The 22,095-nt window shown below is 38.4% G+C and overlaps 1 protein-coding gene across 1 annotated transcript; it reads right to left on the reverse strand.

Moving 5' to 3' along the window:
- Positions 1-98: 98 nt before the first annotated feature.
- LOC121376185 (lysozyme-like) lies at positions 99-6,683 on the reverse strand. The gene is made up of 5 exons (XM_041504004.1): positions 6,647-6,683; positions 5,877-5,973; positions 3,578-3,612; positions 1,172-1,283; positions 99-515 (listed from the first exon to the last, which is right to left on the reverse strand). Exons 2-5 carry the CDS (start codon positions 5,926-5,928, stop codon positions 274-276), a joined length of 441 nt encoding a protein of 146 aa, XP_041359938.1. The 5' UTR covers positions 5,929-5,973; positions 6,647-6,683; the 3' UTR covers positions 99-273.
- Between the last annotated feature and the right edge of the window lie 15,412 nt (positions 6,684-22,095).

Consider the following 22,095-nt stretch of genomic DNA (forward strand, 5'->3'; position numbering starts at 1 on the left):
GTTAGTCACGAAAAAGCGTACAGCACGTACACACTCTATCGATGTATATTAAGCCTTCGATACAATAAAGAAAAGAAAAGAAAAGAAAAAACAGCACATCAGTTTGTACATTTTATTTTTTTCGTTTCGTAGTTCATGCAAGTTGAACACGTCGTATTTTGATTATATTTATTTAGTTTTAATTGTGTACGAAAAACGACTTGCTAGACTGGTTTCCTCATTTCGTGTGGTGTTACTGTCACCTGGCGTTGACTTTATGTCACACCCTCATTATTAATTGTACAGTGAAGACCACAATAACCTGTAGTCTGGTTTCTTCTCCAAGCACTTTTTCACTCTTTCCCAGTAGCCTAATGTCGCTTTTTTCCTGCACCCGAGCGGGCCGCCGTTGTGAATTCTGGCATAGTCCTCGCATGTAGGTATGCGTCCCCCTGTACAGTATTGTCCGTATCGCCCTGTGTAGCTCCTGACGCATTTCGCAGCGCACTGGAAATCCAGGGCACACGGTTTCCATCCTATGTTAAAATAAAAACAAACACATTATTATAAATTATATTATAGCATGATGTTTAAGCACTTTATATAAATATATATATATATATTGTTATTAGTAGTAGTAGTAGTAGTAGTAGTAGTAGTAGTTACGCGGGGTTTTTTGACAGGCGTACGGGATTGTACGCCCCTCCAAAATCTATATTTCCTGAGGCGCAGAAAAACGGAAACCAGTCTAGCAAGTCGTTTTCGTACAAAATTAAAAATAAATTTCGTCAAAATACGACATGTTCGAATGTTATGTTATTATTAAACTCAAACTCAAAATGTGTGTGTACTTATTTAAAGGTTTGACTGTTAGTGTAATTTTAGTTTAATTATAAAAAAAGAAAGATCTAAAAGGTAATAAATTCGTTACGTTTTTGTGTTTTTTTTACAGGCGTACGGGATTGTACGCCCCTCTAAAACCTGTATTTCCTGAAGCGCAGTACACACACATTTTGAGTTTCAAAATAACATAACACTCGAACATGTAGCCGATGATTAATTAATCAATGTGCTCAAGTGGTGTCGTTAAACAAAACAAACTTCTTTTTTAAATGAGTATGTTGAATATTACGATGTGATATCATAAAATGCATATAGTGTTCATTCAAGTACCTGATTTTGGTGTACATACCTTTTCCAGGTTTGTAGCAATCTTCCCAGTAAGGTTCCTTGATCTGGTACGGTCCACACGAGAGAGATCCCACATCTGGATGACAAGGGGTGTATTTACAGTGCGTTTCCACCTGAAAACACCATAAGAGACAAAATGTCATCTTTTAAAAGGACCGACCCTAGTTTTTAAACACTAAGGCATAATTTGGCACTGTTAGAGCTGTGTATGTTAATTAAAATCAAAGATTACTTATATTTTATTGTTTAGATTATCCATTTCAGTACAACCGAAGTGTCTCTGGTTATCCTGGTGTTACTAATACCACAAAATGCATCTTTCATATTTTTTTATAAATGCATGTGCGTCTGAAAGAAAAAGAAAGAAAGAAATGTTTTATTTAACGACGTACTCAACACATTTTATTTACGGTTATATGACGTCAGACATATGGATAAGGATCACACAGATATTGAGAGAGGATACCTGCTTTCGCCACTTAATGGGCTACTCTTTTCAATTAGCAGCAAGGGATCTTTTATATGCACTATCCCACAGACAGGATTGCACATACAATGGCATTTGATATACCAGCCATGGTGCACTGGCTGGGGCGAGAAATAACCAAATGGGCCCACCGACGGGGATCGATCCCAGACCGACCGCGCTTTACCACTGGGCTACACTCCACCACCCCCCCCCCCCCCCCCATGTGCGTCTGAGAAGCAACTGTTGTGGAGTCATGTTCTAGTCTATTATATACTACCCTGTCTATGGGATGGTGCATATAAAAGATCCCATGCTGCTAATCGGAAAGAGTAGCCCATGAAGTGGCGACAGCGGGTTTCCTCTTTCAATATCTGTGTGGTCCTTAACTATAATATATGTCTGACGCCATATAACCGTAAATAAAATGTGTTGAGTGCGTCGTTAAGTAAAACATTTCTTTCTTTCTTTTCTTTCTAGTCTATTTTAAAGGATATTTCCCTGTTTCAGCGTCACAAGCTTAGTGTCCACTTTTACAGGTTGAAAGTAGGGTCTGCGATTTTAAGCAGATTTCCGTTTTCACTTATTTCTTTTACAGTAATTTGGAACTCCTTTTCCTCAACCAAACCAGTGCTATACGTGTAACAAAGATTCCTTACCAATATGACTAGTTTCCTCTTCCTATAGACCAAGTGTCATTTTTGTTTATCGACACTACTAGACCACATTCATTTATTAATCATCGGCTACCAGATGTCACCAATCATTTGGTAATTTTGACATATAGTCTTAGCGAGGAAATCCGCTACATTTGTTTTTCCATTAGAAGCAAGGGATCTTTTATATGCATCATCCAACAGACAGGATAGCACATACCACAGCCTTTGATATACCAGTCGTGGTGCACTGCATGGAACGAGAAATAGTCCAATGGGCCCATCGAAGGGTATCGATCCTAAATTGACCGGGCATCTAGCGAGCGCCTTACCACTGGGCTAAATAATAAATTTAAAAAAAAAAAAATTGACGTAGACTCGAGCATTCGTAGATCGACGCAAACCGCCTGCGTCTGTGTTCCCATAAAATATGTCTTTGATCTTCGTCAGTCTGCGTCGGTTGGCGACCTGCCACAGATTGTACGGAAACAAGGCTTAAGCTGCGCGGTGTCTCGTTCATTTCCTTTCACTGGCGTAGGAAGGGGGGGGGGGGGGGGGGGGGGGGGGGGGGGGGGGGGGGGGGGCAATTTTCAGATATTTTGCTTTATATTTACGTTATAATAGTGTAAAAGTGTGTAAATATAAAAGTGTGCCCCCTCCCCCCCCCCCCCCCCCAACAAACTTTTTGGCACCTTCCTACGCCACTTTCTTTTCACGGGCCGCAAGAAGCTTACGATTAATAATACATGGCCGTGTAATTATTGCTGTGCTTTGATTCTGGTCTTACTACCCACCCCTTGATGAATTTCATTATATAATGTGTTGTCCTTTTTTCAAAGATGAAAGAACAAGACTACTGCCAAAGTGTTGCCAGTCTAGATCAAATATTTATAAATTTAGAATGTTATTTGACAGTGAAAAAAAACTGGTGTTCTCAGAAAGCTAGCAGTTTTCTGTAAACAAATTATGCATATTCTTAAGTCCCATGGCTGAAATCTATGTTTTTACTATTTCATTTTATTTGTATATGCAATGTACGTCTTCAAATGCAATTATGAACCCATAGATATACACTTGGTTTATCTGATGTACATTATTATGACGAATGTGCCATCTTGTCATTTATTTATTTAATTATATTTTTACAATGTACCTCATATGCCGTTGAATTACGGCCAGAGTGTAAATAAAGTTCAGTTCAGTTACTTAAGGCTAGGTAAGTGTCTGTGTGGTTTTGTGTCTGTTTGTCCGAGGCATATAGCCTAATAATTTGACAAATACTCACTTGACAGATACAGGCTAAACATTTATCGCTGATACCTAAAATACAAGAAGCACACAGTCATGTTTCATCACAGAGAGTGGAGATTTAATATCCAGCACACAAAAAAATAACTACTGAAAAGTTTAAGTATGTTTTGTTTAACTACACCACCAGAGCGCATTGATTTATTCATCATCGTCAAATATTTGGTAATTTGGACACACAATCTTGGAGGAAACCCTCTACATGTTTTTTTTTCCATTAGAAGCAAGAGATGTTGTATATAAATTTTCTCACACACAGGACAGCACATACCACGGCCTTTGATATACTAGTTGTGGGGCATTTGTTGGTATGAAGGATGGAGAAAAAAAAACAATCAGAGAATGGGTCCACTGAGGAAGTTCGATCCCTCAACTATAGCGCACAAAGAGAGCGCTCATTCCACTGAGTTGGATCCGGTCCCTAACAGCTGAACGTGGTAAGGCCATCGGTCTACAGGCTGGTAGGTACTGGGTTCGGATCCCAGTCGAGGCATGTGATTTTTAATCCAGATACCGACTCCAAACCCTGAGTGACCACTTGCACCGACCAGTGATCCATAACTGGTTCAACAAAGGCCATGGTTTGTGCTATCCTGCCTGTGGGAAGCGCAAATAAAAGATCCCTTGCTGCCTGTCGTAAAAGAGTAGCCTATGTGGCGACAACGGGTTTCCTCTAAAAACAAACACCAGTGTCAGAATGACCATATGTTTGACGTCCAATAGCCGATGATAAGATAAAATATCAAAGTGCTCTAGTGGCCTCGTTAAATAAAACAAACTTTAATGAAAACTACTGAAATAATATGTCAGTTATGCCTAAATATGACCATTTTATAAAACATAAAAGCGTGTTTTATTGAAACAAGTTATATTAGTAGCACCCTGCTATTGGAAAGAAAGTGTGTTTTGTTTAACGACACCACTAGAGCACATTGATTTGTCAAGCATCGGTTATTCGATGTCAAACATTTGGTAATTCTAACATAGTCTTACAGAGGAAACCCGCTGCATTTTTCCATTAGTAGCAAGGGATCTTTTATATACACCGTCCCACAGAGAGGACAGCACATAGCAAGGCCTTTGATATACCAGTCGTTGTGCACTGGCTGGAACGAGAAAAAAATAAGTGGCTGACGGGGATCGACCCTAGACCGACCGCGCATCAAGCGAGCGCTTTACCACTGGGCTATATTCCGCCGCTCTTGCCATTAGAATAAAACGAAAACCACCTTAGGGTTCCTCACAGTGTGTGATTCCAAAAATTATTTTTTTAAAGCATTAAATAAATTGGCAGTACATAATAACATTAAAAACAGAGTTAAACCGCGTCATCCATCTGAAACCTATTTAGTGTTTCTGCCAGAAAGAAATGTTTGGGTATGGCGCTATGAAAGTGAATATTTACAGTGTGTGTGCTGAATGCAACTGCAGTTGATTGGGGGTATGGGGGGGCCTCCCCAAGAAAGAAAATGGGTTAGGGTTAAGAAAATCATACAGTAATGATAATAGTAATTAATTTTGTCAAAAGGTCAACTTAAAAACAAAAAATCTGCAAAAACATTTGGGTATGACGCCATGTACCCGTTTTACCCTCTGGCAGAAACCCTGCTATTAAATTAGGCATGACAATAACTGTATGTTAGTTTGGCTTAAATGTATTAATAAATATTCATAAACTTTATACAAACTAAAATTATTCCTTATAACAAATAACTATACAGACCCGTAGGAACTGGCGGCGGGGTGGGAGGTTGTGCCCTCTTCTTCCACCATTACATGTCACCGACACCACCCTCTACTTCACTTATTGCTCCTAAGGGCCTGTAATATTCTTTTGGCCTTAAGAGAAGCTAACAAATTCTAGAGGGTTGGTGTGGTAATTCTATTTTTACACCTGACCGAGCTATTAATTTGCAGTATATGACTCAGGCCCGTAGCCAGGATTTTGAGACGGGGGGAGTCGTTTAGGCTTATGGTGAGGCACGAAGCCGGGGACATATTGAAAACTGACCCCCCCCCCCCCCCCCCCCCACACACACACACACACACGCCCCATTGGCTACGGGCCTGTGACGTGATCCACTGGCGTAGCCAGGAATTATATTGGGGGAAAACTCACTATTGGGGGGCAACCCACACTATATATATATATGTATGTATGTATGTAAGACTTTATAAAATTTAATACAATAAAAAAAAGTTTGATTGAGGAGGCCATCCCCCCCCCCCCCCCCCCCACCTCGCTTCGCCACTGACGTCATCCTCCAGTACATTACCTGCTTGCACCACACCCAGCGTTCCCACCAGGAGGACCAGAAAGCGCCACATAGCTAGGAACCGTAACTCCGCACAAATTAACAACGAAATGAATACCTTAAAAATAAAACAAATGACATGATTATTCCATCGACTGGAAAGCACATCCAGTAATGGTTGTGTGAAAACAAAGAGAAAGAACGAAAGAAAGAAACACAAAAAGAAAGAAAGGAAAGTAATAAAAGAAAGAAAGAAAAAGAAAGAAAGAAAGAAAGAAAGGGAAAACAAGAAAGATAATGAAAGTAGTAAGATACACTTGAGTTGAACACTTTTTCATATTATACAGAATTTAACAGACATGCTCTTAATATGCCGGTCAAGACCAAAAAATATGTATATATAAATTGGAAATAACTAAATGGAGCGCTCTAACTACTGAACTATATTTCAACTACAAATACAGGAGTTGGCAATGCCTCGGTGTAGTTAACTTCCTATTACAGGCCCTATGGCATGCTCCCCCCCTCCCCCCCCCCCCACATTCAGAGAGAGAGAGAGAGAGAGAGAGAGAGAGAGAGACAATCACACACAATCACACACAATCACACACACACACAATCACACACACACACACACACACACACACACACACGCACAACCGTAAGTTTCCTGGAAAGCTTTAAGTTGTATTTCATCCAAAGATTAGTAGTATGTTATGCACTTTCTCTTTATAAACGTAATAAAGTGAATACAGTATACTAGATATGGCCTGATTGAAAGGTATACTCACGTCCTATCTGTGACTGTGAAATACTAGTAATGAACAGAGCTCTGCGTGTAGTGCTCTGAATTGCGACTTTATTGTCAGGTCACGTGCTTGAATTTACTTCCTTATTCTTAGGAAACATATTGCTTTCCCTGATGATTCATGAACACGCGATCAAGTACAACATGGTAGCAAATAGTTTATTGGTTCTAGAGTGGAGATATTTTCTGCTCTGGGGTTTTCTCCTTTTTCCCCCTACATCCTCTTTCATATTTGTTTTATAGTCATGTCCCATTTCCGAGAAATGTTACATATGCGAGCATTTGTTTTAGGATTTGGTCCAACAGATTTTTAACCTAATTTGTGGATGCTGAAACAAAAAATATATATATATATATATGTTGGTGTAACATCTTCCGATACACAAACAAGAAGAACACACACAAGGGAGTGTTCATTATTTGTTTAATTACATTACCAAAATATCACAGCTGGGCATTTGAAAAATTAGGTTTTATGGTTCAAAATGCCCGAAAACAAAATAGCGGGAAATGTCTTGTAAAAAGTATGTAACTGGTATCCCAACGATGTTTATAGGATTTATTTGACATAGCATTTAATTTGTTTAAAATCTGAAAATTTAGTTTTATGGTCAAAATTATGAAAAACAAGATAGCGGAAAATAAAATGGCGACTATTAGTCATAAAATTTATAAAATCGACATCCAAGACAATTGAAAGGCATTATTTGCTACCATTCGATACCCCATTTGTAACTGCATGTATCGCGAGACGGTGCGAGATTTGACGTCACCGACAGCCCAAACGTAAACAAGGAAGTCTGTGTGTGTGTGTGTGGGGGGGGGGGGGGGGGGGGGGGGGGGGCTCTCTAGATTGAAAATGCTTCGAGTCAAGCTACCAACGGTAAGTTTTAATTATGTCAGCATTTTATCAGTTTTTATTAATGCAGTATTTTGGTATTAATAAAATGCGTCAGTTAGCAGAATTTAGTTATCAGATATTCATGCAAAGTTGTCGTCTGCTACATTGACGTTCCATCTGTCAGTCACGTGATGTACCATGTGGTCCTTATACTGAACCATAAAATTTGTGGTATACTCTATAGATTATCTCGTCATTTCACTGCAACATTATACGTTGTAGAAGCATCACGAGGGGTATATGGCTTTTTATGTACCCTCTGTGTGTTCTTTTACCTTGAGCCGAATTTATTTTGCCGACATGCAATCTAATTAAAATTAGCTCCACTATTACATGTGGATCTAACAGCAGCTATTTGGAGTGCATGTCCACCAATCAAAACCTTACTTGCAGAATCATGCCAGTGATTTGAAAATAATTTGAAAATATTCCGAATTATCCTGAGGGTATACGATATGTTTCATGTGAATTACGAATGCCTTATTTAGACCAGTAGAACTAATTTTAATCAGATTGCTAACAACACTGCGTAGTCTCCAATGTCCAGGTAATATTTCGTCTGTAAATAATAATTTAAATATTGACCAATCACACTTCGCCTTTTATAACGTTATTTGGAAGCTTACAAATTCTAAAAATATCGGGTGAGTCTATTTTAGTGGCTGCAGTACAGCAAACCATACCAGTCTTCAGTTTCACATTACAAATTATTTATTTTATAAAATAAAACATGTTTTAAGGCATTCGTAATTCACACGAAACATGTCGTATACCCTCAGGATAATTCGGAATGTTTTCAAAGTATTTTTAAATCACTGGCATGATACTGCAAGTAAGGTTTTGATTGGTGGACATGAGCTACAACTGGCGGCTGTTAGATCCACATGTAATAGTGGAGCTAAGTTTAATTAGATTGGCCGACATGTTAAACCATATAGCCAAATAATCAAAATAACGCCAGACAATAATTGTTAACAATTTATTAACGGAGCCGTACCACGCGGACGCGAACGAAACCACTTGCCAGTGACGGCTGGAAACTTTTGGAAATTACAGATAATTGTAAACTGATGGTAAGTATGTTCTGTAATATGATTTAGGAGATAACCATATGGAGTTTTTAGATTTGCGGGTGTTATTGTCTATTTGATCCCGCAAGTTGCAACAGACACCAAGAACCAGCGATTTGTCAAGGTGGATGAAGAACACCTAAAAAAGATAATTGGGGATTCTTTGTCAAAAGCCACAGGACGGAATACAATATGGGGTGTCAAGATATTGAAACGTAAGCTCCACAGTGGTCCTTAACCATATGTCTGACACCATATAACCGTAAATAAAATGTGTTGAGTGCGTCGTTAAATAAAACATTTCTTTTTTTCTTTCTTTCTTTCAACATTTCAAGATCGTGTGAGTGGCTAGATTCAGTTTGAATGCACCAGGTCTGGACCAAAAGAAGTGTTATCACAGGAAGAGGGTCAGACTTTAGTCCAGCATATTGAATTCATGTCATCTGTCGGCTATGGCTACTTTACAGTGGTTTTACAGTTTTATGAAGAGATGGCCTGAACCGAAAACACAAAAATCGAGATCTCTGGAAATAATGCGTGCAAAAGCCACATCTGAGGAAACCGTAAATACCTATTTCAATTCAAACCATTCTGAATAAATACAATCTGAAGAACAGTCAACAATCAATATACAACATCGATACAAAAAAGAAAGAAAAAAGGATTGTTGAAACTCACAAACCTCCATCTGTCGTTTGTTCACGTTTTGAGGTACCAGTTGCAGTGACATTAGGCAATTCAAACACGACAACTGTTATTGGATGCGGCAATGCTCATGGGGTGGTCATACCTCCATATTTTGTATTTAAGGGACAACGAATGTTAAATGTGTCAGGCGCGTGTTCAGGGGGAGGGTTTTGAGGGTCAAGCACACTTTCTTCTTCTGTTTTTTCAATATATTTTCCGGGAGAGCATGACTCGACTCCCTACAAACTTCATTCGCCCTGCTGAAATTCTTTCACAGGCGCCTCTACTGTGCATAGTTAAATAAATCATCCCTCCATTCCTTCCCATTTCTTTAACACAAACCAAAAGCAAAAATCAGATGGCATTCTTAGTTTCTTCTTCCAAAAGAGTCCACCCACTGCTGTATGTGATGGAAGATCTAGAGTGGATAAGTGATTTTGTGCGTCAAAATCCGGTTATTTAATACTATGATAGTATTTATTTATCCATCTTTCTATTCATAATATGTTAATCTACTAGTCCATGATTCCACTTAATAAAAAAAAAAAAAAATATTTTTTGTTTATTGACGTTTATTAACATACAAATATTACCATATGTACATAAAGAAAATAACCTTTCAATCAAGTTAATTTGCTGTAAAAGTTAACTTAAAAAAAAAAAATGTCGTCGGTGATACATTCTTAAAGGGACACACCCTAGTTATGGCTAGTTGTTAACCATTACGGCGTTGTTTTTCGCTATTAAACCCATTTTTTCACAAATAAAATTGAACTTTACTTACCGTTTATTATTTAGAATATACATTTCCATTCACCTGAAGTGTTTTTTGGTAATCCTGGTAATCCTGGTGTTTGTAATACCACAAAATACATTTTTCGTATTTCTTAAAAACGGACGCACGTTTGAGAAAAAAACGTTGAGCAGACAAGGTCTAATCTATTTTTAGAGGGGATATTTCCATTTCAATGTCACAGACGTTGGTATACCACGTGACCGTTATCATTTTGGTTCGGTTTGTTTTCTCGTGCACGGTTCGCGCAATCAACATTCGATTTGTTGTTCATTTGTGAGATTTTTCTTCACAGTTCGTGAACATTTTCAGTAACAATAAAGTTCAGACAAGTAAGTGTCTCAATACAAAACGTTACAAACCCTTAAAACCAATAATTTTGCTAAGTCTTACGATATCTGGAGAGGGGATACAACCAGGACAGAACAGTTGGAACATGTCCAGGAGAGGTGAAAGAAACGCACCCCAAGTCTGTGAAATTTGTCGTGACGTAGGCATTGTTGTGCTTCGAGTGACATCTACCGATGACATCAAAATACTAACTTTCAAAATTATTTCAAGCAATTGGGACATGGGGATTCCCATGGTATTTATCGATATAAAACCTGCTTTTTCACTCCATTTGATAAAAACGTGATCTTAGTGTGTTACAGGTTTGTAGATTAACCAAATTATAATTTATTTTCGCTGGATGGAACTAGGGTGTGCGGCTTTAAGTTCGGGGACTGTGACGGCCATTCTGTACAACGCCACGGTTGTTCGCGTTTAGTCTCTACGTGCCCCACACTGTTCTAATTTGTTTTATTGTTTAAAATCTCTTTCTCTCATCCTCAGGTATATGGAACAGAGCTATCCCATGAAAGAAAGCCATGTAAGAAATGTCTATCTTACATGGGATATCACGCGCTTGCGTTTAACATGACGTCGTTGGTAATATATGACGTCATATTAATGTGAGGCGGTGACGTGAGGTCATTAGACATTGTTTTAAATTAATATTTTGTTATTAAAACCTTCATTTTAAAAGCTATCTTGTTAATTTGTAGTGTTAAATATTATTTAACACATGAAAAAAAAACACGGCAAATACGATAGTGTAGTTTATTTATGATAAAATTGTCAAATAAAGAAGTTACTTGTTCAGCCATCTTTGTCTGTTCGTTTAAAATAATGGTTTATTTACCGAATGAATGAGAGAAAAAGGCTCCATCATATGCGGTCATGTGGGATAGAAAAAGTACACCCTTGGTGGTGAAAATTTCGACCATGGGACTCTGCTATACTCTTTCTCTCTCTCTCTCTCTCTCTCTCTCTCTCTCTCTCTCTCTCTCTCTCTCTCTCTCTCTCTCTCTCTCTCTCTCTCTCTCTCTCTCTCTCTCTCTCTCTCTCTCTAGGTGCGGGACGTAGCCCAGTGGTTAAGCGCTCGCTGGATGCGCTGTCAGTCTGGATCCTATCGGTGAGTTCTCGTTCTAGCCAGTGCACCACGACGGGTATATCAAAGGCCATGATATGTGTTATCCTGTCTTTGGGATGGTGCATATAAAAGATCCCTTGCTACTAATGGAAAACTGTAGCGGGTTTTCTCTCTATGGCTATATGTCAAAATTACTAACTGTTTGACATCCAGTAGCCGATGATTAATAATTCATTGTGATCTAGTGGAGTCGTTAAACAAAACAAACCTTAACTTTATTTATTTATTTATTATTATTTATTTATTTATTTAAGCATTCATTCATTCATTTATTTACATACTCTAAATCTAATTATTGATAGGGTTAATATATGCACCGCGACTATAGAAGCTGAGTCGCCAAATTTGTATTATGGTATTAAAATGCGTTCGCTTGATGCACGGTCAGTCTGGATCCCTATCGGTGATTTCTCGTTCTAGCCAGTGCACCACGACGGGTATATCAAAGGCCATGGTATGTGCTATCCTGTCTTTGGGATGGGTGCATATAAAAGATCCCTTGCTACTAATGAAAAATTGTAGCGGGTATTCTCTTTAAATTCTCTCTCTCTCTCTCTCTCTCTCTCTCTCTCTCTCTCTCTCTCTCTCTCTCTCTCTCTCTCTCTCTCTCTCTCTCTCTCTCTCTCTCTCTCTCTCTCTCTCTCTCTCTCTCTCCCTCCTTTATAAAAGTTATTGTTTTGTTTAAATCTGAAGTACCTTCTCATGTAAACAGGTGGATTTCTGCCAGCAGCATACTGTATACTAAAATACATCGCAGCAATCTGATTTTAATCAAAGTATAACTGTAGGGACGTAGACCTCCATTGTTACCGCAGGCTGTGACCATTATATCAATGACTCACTTTTGATACACATCAGCTTGTCTTCAGTGTGTTGTGGTCATTGAAAGGAACATATTTGTAAATGAAAGAAACTGAAAGAAAATGACAATAAGAGAGTGAACATATTATATTGTTTGAAGTTTCATTCACCCCTTAGCATCTTATAACATAATATGTAAATCTGAAAAAAGAAAGAAAGAAAGAAATGTTTTATTTAACGACGCACTCAACACATTTTATTTACGGTTATATGGCGTCAGACATATGGTTAAGGACCACACAGATTTTGAGAGGAAACCCACTGTCGCCACTACATGGGCTACTCTTTCCGATTAGCAGCAAGGGCTCTTTTATTTGCGCTTCCCACAGGCAGGATAGCACAAACCATGGTCTTTGTTGAACCAGTTATGGATCACTGGTCGGTGCAAGTGGTTTACACTTACCCATTGAGCCTTACGGAGCACTCACTCAGGGTTTGGAGTCGGTATCTGGATTAAAAATCCCATGCCTCGACTGGGATCCGAACCCAGTACCTACCAGCATGTAGACCGATGGCCTAACCTCAACGCCACCGAGGCCGGTCATGTAAATCTGAATGACAAAAACCGTTTCTGCTTAAGACCGAGTCAAGAGGTCATTTTGGCAAAATCGTAATAGCTTCCATTAATATATCAGGTAGATCACATATAATATATGAGGACTGCCACCACTTCCCATTACATTCATTTTGCACTGCTGTTAGAGGACTGTCATTCCCAAAACTGGTTTAGTAAATCATAACTTGCACAGGACGGAGCTAAATGGAATATGTAAGAGAAATAAAAGAAACTACAGAAACAATATCTGTTTTATATAATCTATACATAGAGATTCAGATCGACATAGCCGTATGATAGTCAGTAATTTCTTTATGTCGAGCAATATTCCATCTGCGCCAGCTTTTGACGTCTATATTTTGCAAATTATGTGATACCTTAGTGCATGCTCATCATATGCCGATTTTAAACAACGACATAAAAATCATTCTGGTAGAGGAATTATTTGATCAGACTCACAACATGCAAAGCTTTTAAGGTGTTTTATGATAGGCATTCACGATATAACACATGACTGACTAAAATCATATCTATACCCTATTTTGAACTTGGACATGCCTCAACTTTTTATCTGAAAACAATGGAACTTGACGACTTAGTGGTTAGCGAATTAATGACAGACAAACAAACAGACAGACATACAGACACATTATTTATTTACGTCTCACATTGTGAACAGCAACAATACAATGACACAGCAATAAGAGTACATAAGCCACTCATGGAGTTATGAGAGACTTTGGAACTATTAAAAAACTATAATGTTTTTCAGATTCTTTATAATTAAGAATGTTAGAACAGGTTCTTTTGTGGATCTCCAAATTTTCATATCTACCCGTTTCTAACCTTAAAGGCGCTGTACCACTACGAAACATTGATAGCGCACGTTGGAATTTCTCACTCTAGCCTGTGTACTACGACTGGTATATCAAAGGCTGCGGTATGTGCTATCCTGTATGTGGGTTGGTGCATATAAAAGATATTTTGCTACTAATGGAAAAATGTAGCGGGTTTTCTCTCTAAAACTATATGTCAAAATTACAAAATGTTTGACATACAATAGCCGATGAATAATAAATCAATGTTCTTTAGTGGTATTTTTAAACAAAACAAACTTCTTCTTTTTAGATAACTTTACTTGTAGATATACATGTATGTTTAATGGATTGAACACCCTCAAAACTTGGCAATTGGTTTCAAAAATATTGTTTCAGATGATACATATAACACATTTCTTTGTTTTTGCAGCCATTTTGTTACCATCTTGCATTCTGGCAACAACAAAATTTCTCAGTTGAAAGTTAATGCAAGAATTTATTTTCCTGCCCCCCGCCCCCACCCCATAATACCCTGTATTTAAAGTACAAATTATTGTTTGAGGTAAAATAGAATGTAAGATATAGTCACTTCTTACTCCTAACGACCGTTTTCGGGGCCATCTTGGATTTGAATGATGATGCAATATCTCAGTTAGCATATGTTGTAAATGCATTCCTTGGTGACTGACAAAACCTCAATTCCTAACTTCACAATCTTGCTATAGTTGATATAAAATTAAATAAATTTGCAATTACTATAGCGGTGGCCATCTTGGATGTAAATAATGATGCAATGTCTTGATTAGCTGGGAGTAGTTCAATATGAATCCTCTGACACCTAAAACACCGCCATGAATATCAACAGTTTCGTCATTATTGATAAAGTATTGGAGATGTTTCCAGTTCTGTTTTGGCAGCCATCTTGGACGCCATCTTGAATATTTTAAAATGCTCAAGGATACCAAATTACACCTCTCGGATCCTTAATCAACACTAACGACACATGCAAAAACCACAAAAAAACATTGTGGGTACCGATCTACAAGGTTTATAAGTGCTTTAGTAAACACTAAAACACGGAATTCTCAGATTTTTCGACCACCTGAATGATAAATGTTAAAAAGTGTGATAACTAGGTAAAGCTACCATATTGAAAAGTCCATCATGCATTTTTGTTTTGTCGTAGGGTGTACTAAAACAATTATAACAGTTTTGTTTGGTGCCCTCAAATGGTACCAATTTTTGGTCTGTCTCGTGGACTATGATATCGACACGGAAGTTGTGCATTTTATTTTCATCGTTCCAGCAAGTGCACAACGACTGGCATATCAAAGGCCGTGATATGTACTACCCTGTCTGTGGGATGGTGCATATGAAAGATCCCTTGCTGCTAATCGAAAAGAGTAGCCCATGAAGTGGCGGGTTTTCTCACAATATCTGTGTGGTCCTTAACCATATGTCCGACGCCATATAACCGTAAATAAAATGTGTTGAGTGCGTCGTTAAATAAAACATTTCCTTCCTTTCTTTATTTTCATATAGTTACCTTTTGTGACACCCAATTTAGCCGATGTCTATTTTTGTGCTGGGGTGTGGTTAAACATTTATTCATTCATTCATTCATTCATTCATTTACGTCTTTCTTGATATGGGCGGGACGTAGCCCAGTGGTAAAGTGCACGAATGATGTGCGGTCGGTCTAGGATCGATCTCCGTCTGTGGGCCCATTGAGCTATTTCTCGTTCCAGCTAGTGCTCCACGACTGATATATCAAAGGTTGTGGTATGTGCTATCCTGTCTGTGGGATGGTGCCTATAAAAGATCCCTTGTTACTAATGGAAAAACTGTATGTACAATACACACACACACACATACATACACACACACACACACATACACACACACACGCACACACACATACACATACACATACACATACGCACACACACACACACACGCACACACACACACACACACGTACATACATACATACATACAAACATACGTTTGTTTTTGTTTCTTTCAGGACGGTGTGTCAAAGTGATCTGCTTGACTGTGAATCTCAGAAACAAAAAACCAACAACTGATGTCTGCCTGTTTTGAGGAGGACGCCATTGATCTCACGCGGTCCATTCATCACCGTGAACATCACACGGCTTACTCCCTTTTATCTCAGACTCTCCGCTCGTGTGTCTGCATGAAATGTGATATTGCATTAATCCTTAATATTTGTCTTTGAGTTCGGGTGTAGCTGACTTGTGGTGCTTTTGGTAAGGGAGCGGTGGATCGTTGAATCGACCGCCCTGTGCTAACCAGGAAGGAAGGAAGGAATGTTTTATTTAAAGACGCACTCAGCACATTTTAATTACGGTTCATTAATTCATCATCGGCTATTGGATGTCAAAACTTTAGTACTTCTGACTCTTAGTCATTAGAGGAAACCCTTCACATTTTTTCATAAGCAGCTAGGGATCTTTTATATGCACTTTGCCACAGACAGAAAAGCACATACCACGGCTTTTGACCAGTTGTGGTGCACTGATTGGAACGAGAAAACCCCAATCAGTTGAATGGATCCACCGAGGTGGTTCGATCCTGCGACGCAAGCACCTTATGTAAGAGGTCAACTAACTGAGCTAAACCCTGCCCCCTTATATGATGTCGGACATATAATATGGTTAAGGACCACGCAGATAATGAAAGCGGAAACCCGATGCCGCTGGTCAAGCAAAATCCGTGGTAGATCCTATCCTGTATATGAGAAAGGGCAGTAGTAGGGGGACCTACTTTCCCGTCACCGTGACCTTGGTATGATAGCAGACAATGACCTTGGTGTAGGTGCGTGACCTTCAGCCTTGGTGTGTAGGTGTGCGACCTTCAGCCTTGGTGTGCAGGTGTGTGATATTAGCTTTGAGATTTAAAAGTACGTTATAGTGATCGCATCAAGAAGTGAAACCGTTTTTATTTAAATATGTAATAAATATTTCTCTTGAAACTAGAGCTGAATATGTATAGACCACCATCTTGAATTTCAGATTATATAAAGCATTCCAACTTTCCAGACACTTTCCAGTGCTTTACTGACATTCAATCTCACGTTACTGACATTCAATCTCACATTACTGACATTCAGTCTCACATGACTGACATTCAATTCCATATTATTGCATATTCAATCTCACAATATCGACATTCAATCTCACATTACTGACACTCAGTTCCACATTACTGGCATTCAATCTCACATTACTGACACACTCTCTCTCTCTCTCTCTCTCTCTCTCTCTCTCTCTCTCTCTCTCTCTCTCTCTCTCTCTCTCTCTCTCTCTCTCTCTCTCTCTCTATTTTTTTATGAACAAAATACAACTGCTATACTTTATTTATTAAAATTTCCCCTATGTTTTGGTGAGCAGTGTACATATACTCTCTCTCTCTCTCTCTCTCTCTCTCTCTCTCTCTCTCTCTCTCTCTCTCTCTCTCTCTCTCTCTCTCTCTCTCTCTCTCTCTCTCTCTCTCTCTATCTATTTTTTTATGAAAAAAATACAACTGCTATACTTTATTTATTAATATTTCCCCTATGTTTTGGTGAGCAGTGTACATATACACACCAGTAATGTTTTGCTACAGTGCATACGGTTATAAACATACGGTTAGTGCCATTTAACATCGGTGGAGGTAGTTGACACCTTGTTCATGATCATATGTATAGGTTTAGCTGATAAACAAATTGCTAGTGTGTATTATGTTTTTGTAGTTTTATTGTTGGAAATCGCCCGAGTGAAAACCCGGGAGGCCATAACATGTTATTATTGTTTCCTTGCCGACCGCCAACCTTTTTTGTTTGAGAGCTTCTGTTACCTGCATTCAGCGACACGTTAGATTCGGGTCATTTGTCGAGTGTTTCGAATTCTGTTTGTTGTTGGACATTCTTTGCGTCTGTTTTGTTGACCGCACGCCTGATGTTGGGGATGATGCTGATTGCTATGATTGTAGTGGTTGTGGTGGTACTACGACATAATGATATGTTATGTGTACCCGTGAATTATCCAATAGGCACAGAAGGCACGTGCGTAAGCCTCGGGCTCAATCTGAGGATGTCGGCCACCCACAGGCGTTGGGAGAGCAGTATCCTCCACAGTTCCGAATATAATGTTTCTAAAAATTAAAAATAAATTAATATAGTTATAGCTGCCCAAACCCACACAAACCCACCCGTAGTCCATGTCATCTTCTGACGTCTGTGTTGTTTAGATATTGTTTTTGCGTGTGTTTTATTGTTGTTGTTGTTGTTGTTGTTGTGGGGGTGGGCAGTAGAGCTAATTTTAATCAGATTGTGTTTAACTGAATATATCCTCGCCGGTAATGATGGTTAACTGAATGTATTCTGGATTGCAATGTTTAACTGAATATATTCTGGTAGGCAATGTTTAACTCCATATATTCTGGCAGGCGATGTTTAATTGAATGTATTCTGGCAGGCAATGTTTGACAGAATGTATTCTGGCAGGCGATGTTTAACTCAATGTATTCTGGCAGGCAATATTTAACAGAATGTATTCTGGTGGACGATGTTTAACTGAATGTATTCTGGTAGGCGATGTTTCACTGAATGTATTCTGGTCGGCGATGTTTAACTGGATGCATTCTGGTAGGCAGTGTTTAACTGAATGTATTCTGGATTGCAATGTTAAACTGAATGTATTCTGGTAGGCAATGTTTAACTGAATGTATTCTGGTAGGCAATGTTTAACTGAATGTATTCTGACAGGTAATGTTTAACTGTATATATTCTGGCAGGCAATGTTTAACTGTATATATTCTGGCAGGCAATGTTTAACTGAACGTATTCTGGCAGGCAATGTTTAACTGAACATATTCTGGCAGGCAATGTTTAACTGAATGTATTCTGACAGGTAATGTTTAACTGTATATATTCTGGCAGGCAATGTTTAACTGAACATATTCTGGCAGGCAATGTTTAACTGAACGTATTCTGGCAGGCAATGTTTAACTGTATATATTCTGGCAGGCAATGTTTAACTGTATATATTCTGGCAGGCAATGTTTAACTGTATATATTCTGGCAGGCAATGTTTAACTGTATATATTCTGGCAGGCAATGTTTAACTGAACGTATTCTGGCAGGCGATGTTTAACTGTATATATTCTGGCAGGCAATGTTTAACTGTATATATTCTGGCAGGCAATGTTTAACTGAACGTATTCTGGCAGGCAATGTTTAACTGAATGTATTCTGACAGGTAATGTTTAACTGTATATATTCTGGCAGGCAATGTTTAACTGTATATATTCTGGCAGGCAATGTTTAACTGAACGTATTCTGGCAGGCAATGTTTAACTGAACATATTCTGGCAGGCAATGTTTAACTGAATGTATTCTGACAGGTAATGTTTAACTGTATATATTCTGGCAGGCAATGTTTAACTGAACATATTCTGGCAGGCAATGTTTAACTGAACGTATTCTGGCAGGCAATGTTTAACTGTATATATTCTGGCAGGCAATGTTTAACTGTATATATTCTGGCAGGCAATGTTTAACTGTATATATTCTGGCAGGCAATGTTTAACTGTATATATTCTGGCAGGCAATGTTTAACTGAACGTATTCTGGCAGGCGATGTTTAACTGTATATATTCTGGCAGGCAATGTTTAACTGTATATATTCTGGCAGGCAATGTTTAACTGAACGTATTCTGGCAGGCAATGTTTAACTGTATATATTCTGGCAGGCGATGTTTAACTGTATATATTCTGGCAGGCAATGTTTAACTGTATATATTCTGGCAGGCAAATTTAACTGAACGTATTCTGGCAGGCAATGTTTAACGGTATATATTCTGGCAGGCAATGTTTAACTGAACGTATTCTGGCAGGCGATGTTTAACTGTATATATTCTGGCAGGCAATGGAAAACCGGAGAAGTGTATACAGTGGTCAGGATTATTTTATAACAACTTCACACAAATAACTGAAAATTGGGTGGTGTGTTTTCGATGGAGTTTTGTATACTTTGTTTGAGGATCTCATTCACTGCACTGTATTCGATAACAATATATTAGTATATCATTTAGGAATACGTCACAAAATATTTTAAGCGACATCTTAATATGTGGGCAACTTTTAGCAGTAATTTTACTTACATTAGGTCAGAGATACCAGAAATATGTTGTGGTTGAGTCATGCCAACACCCACTCCCTTACTTTCCAAGTCCAGATTTGATTTAAATGTTAGAAAATGTGCATTTACTAGTAACAGTATTCATGGTTTAAAAAATGTAATATTGTTGAACGTGTCGGAACAAATCTAAATAGGTTAATGTGGCATTCCGTTATTGTAATGCTTTATATTTATAAACTCATTCGACTGGCCTGTAGCATGTAGATGATTGGGTAGGGAAGTGGGATTAGGGTTATTGAAGAACTACAAGTCTGGAATTAACAGTATAATGCGTTATGGTTTAGTGGTTTTGGCAACTGCACGAGGGACATAATTTTTAAAATATATACTGACACACAATGAAAACGCAAACCAGATATTTTTCAATATTTTGTTGTGATTAATGAAAAATATATTTATTGGACTTAAAATAACAATTTATGAGAGGAAGATGGTGGATGATTACCATTCTGGAGAGCAAACTGTAGTCTCGCAGCACGATGTCGCGGTGTCATGATGTTACCGTTGTACGGGCGTCTGCATCTGAGTCCAGCCGTTCTTAGTCAACGGATGACCGTCATCGGATGGATAGGCCTTCCATGACGTCCTATCGTGTTGCTTGCTGTCATCGTCGCAGCTCTGAACCGGTCACGGAGGTGGTGTCGTCGAATCTGCCGATCTTGGCGTGGGGTCGTAACAGGACGTTTATCAGGTCGAGGTCGATCACGGACACTCCCAGTCTGTTGATGACGTTCAGCAAGTCCTCCAATAGTTGATGGATGGACTCTGAAGGTCCTAGCAACTTGGCTTTGCGAAGTCCCCCCTTGAACCATGCCCAACGCTCGCTCCCTTTGTTCTTCTCTGAGTCGTGGCATTCTTAATGTGACGAGGAATATGACACCGTTACGTGACTTTTATGTGTTCACATACTGGCATTTCACGTGAATTGCATGCAGCATGATTGAGCATGTAGTGAACGCATTTCACACCATTTTGTGTGTTTCTGTTATTGTATGTGTAACGAGAACAAAACCAGGATTAAAACCCAGATAAAAGTACCAATCAATGGCTTCCTCTCATAAATTGATATTTTAAGTCCAATAAATATATTTTTCATTAATCACAACAAAATATTGAAAAATATCTGTTTTGCGTTTTCATTGTGTGTCAGTATATTTATCGTAGCTAATTTAGAAATGTAATGTTTAACTTGGGTTTTGAAAACAAATTCACTCGATTTAAATATTGTTTGTCTCGACTCGACGAAGTTGGAAGGTAAGATATAGTTGTCATGTTCCGACGGCGGTGGTGACTATCATCGTTTGCTCTACGTTACGTTTCATTTTAGCCTTTCGTTCTACGTTACGTTTTCTTTGCTCTACGTTACGTTTTGCGTTTAGCTCTACGTTACGTTTTAGCCTTTCGTTTCACATTTTCGCGTTTTAGCTCCGGGTTTGTTGGGGGCTTTTTGTGTGTGGTTTTTTGTCGGGTTTTATTTTGTTGTTGTTGTTTGTTTTGTTTGTTTTGAGTTGTTGTTGTTTTGGATTGTTGTTGTTTTTTTTTTTTTGTTTTTTTGTTTTTTGGAGGGGGGGGGTGTGCTTCATGCCTGTGGTCTATCATTTTTTTAATGTTTATTTTAAAAAATTAATAAAATCTACTTTAATTTTAATTAAGTTAAAAAAATTATTTCGAATTTTATTAATTTCATATTATGAACTGAAAACAAAAACAAACACCGAAACAAACCGGTTTATAAGAGGCGAGATAGCATTTAACTCGGGGAATTCTTATTCTTATAGGTTGTTCCTGCGAAACTAAAATCTACTGTGGAAGCATCCTCATTACCAAGTGTACGACAGAGGTAAAGAAAAACTTTGCTTGTTCAAGGACAAGGCTTGTTTACACGACCTGTTCAAATCGAGTCGACCTGCGGGAGACAGCATTACTTCCATACACAGGATAATGGAATGAATGTTGAATGACAAATAGTTACATAATGCATGTAATAATGAGCGTTCATGAATAAATTTGTAAAGTTTCAACCTGCGTTAACTGACCTTTGCTATAAGTTTCTCATTTTGTCCGTATGT

Source organism: Gigantopelta aegis, chromosome 6 (assembly GCF_016097555.1).
Source record: "Gigantopelta aegis isolate Gae_Host chromosome 6, Gae_host_genome, whole genome shotgun sequence".
Taxonomy (NCBI): Eukaryota; Metazoa; Mollusca; class Gastropoda; order Neomphalida; family Peltospiridae; genus Gigantopelta; species Gigantopelta aegis.

What these genes read in the sequence shown, in the direction of transcription:
- LOC121376185 (XM_041504004.1), bottom strand. Translation starts at nt 5,928, where the DNA reads ATGTGGCGCTTTCTGGTCCTCCTGGTGGGAACGCTGGGTGTGGTGCAA. An exon ending in GTTTAGCCTGTATCTGTCAA is followed by an intron (nt 1,284 to 3,577) that starts GTGAGTATTTGT and finishes TGGTGTTTTCAG; the next exon opens with GTGGAAACGCACTGTAAATA. An exon ending in TTGCTACAAACCTGGAAAAG is followed by an intron (nt 516 to 1,171) that starts GTATGTACACCA and finishes ATTTTAACATAG; the next exon opens with GATGGAAACCGTGTGCCCTG.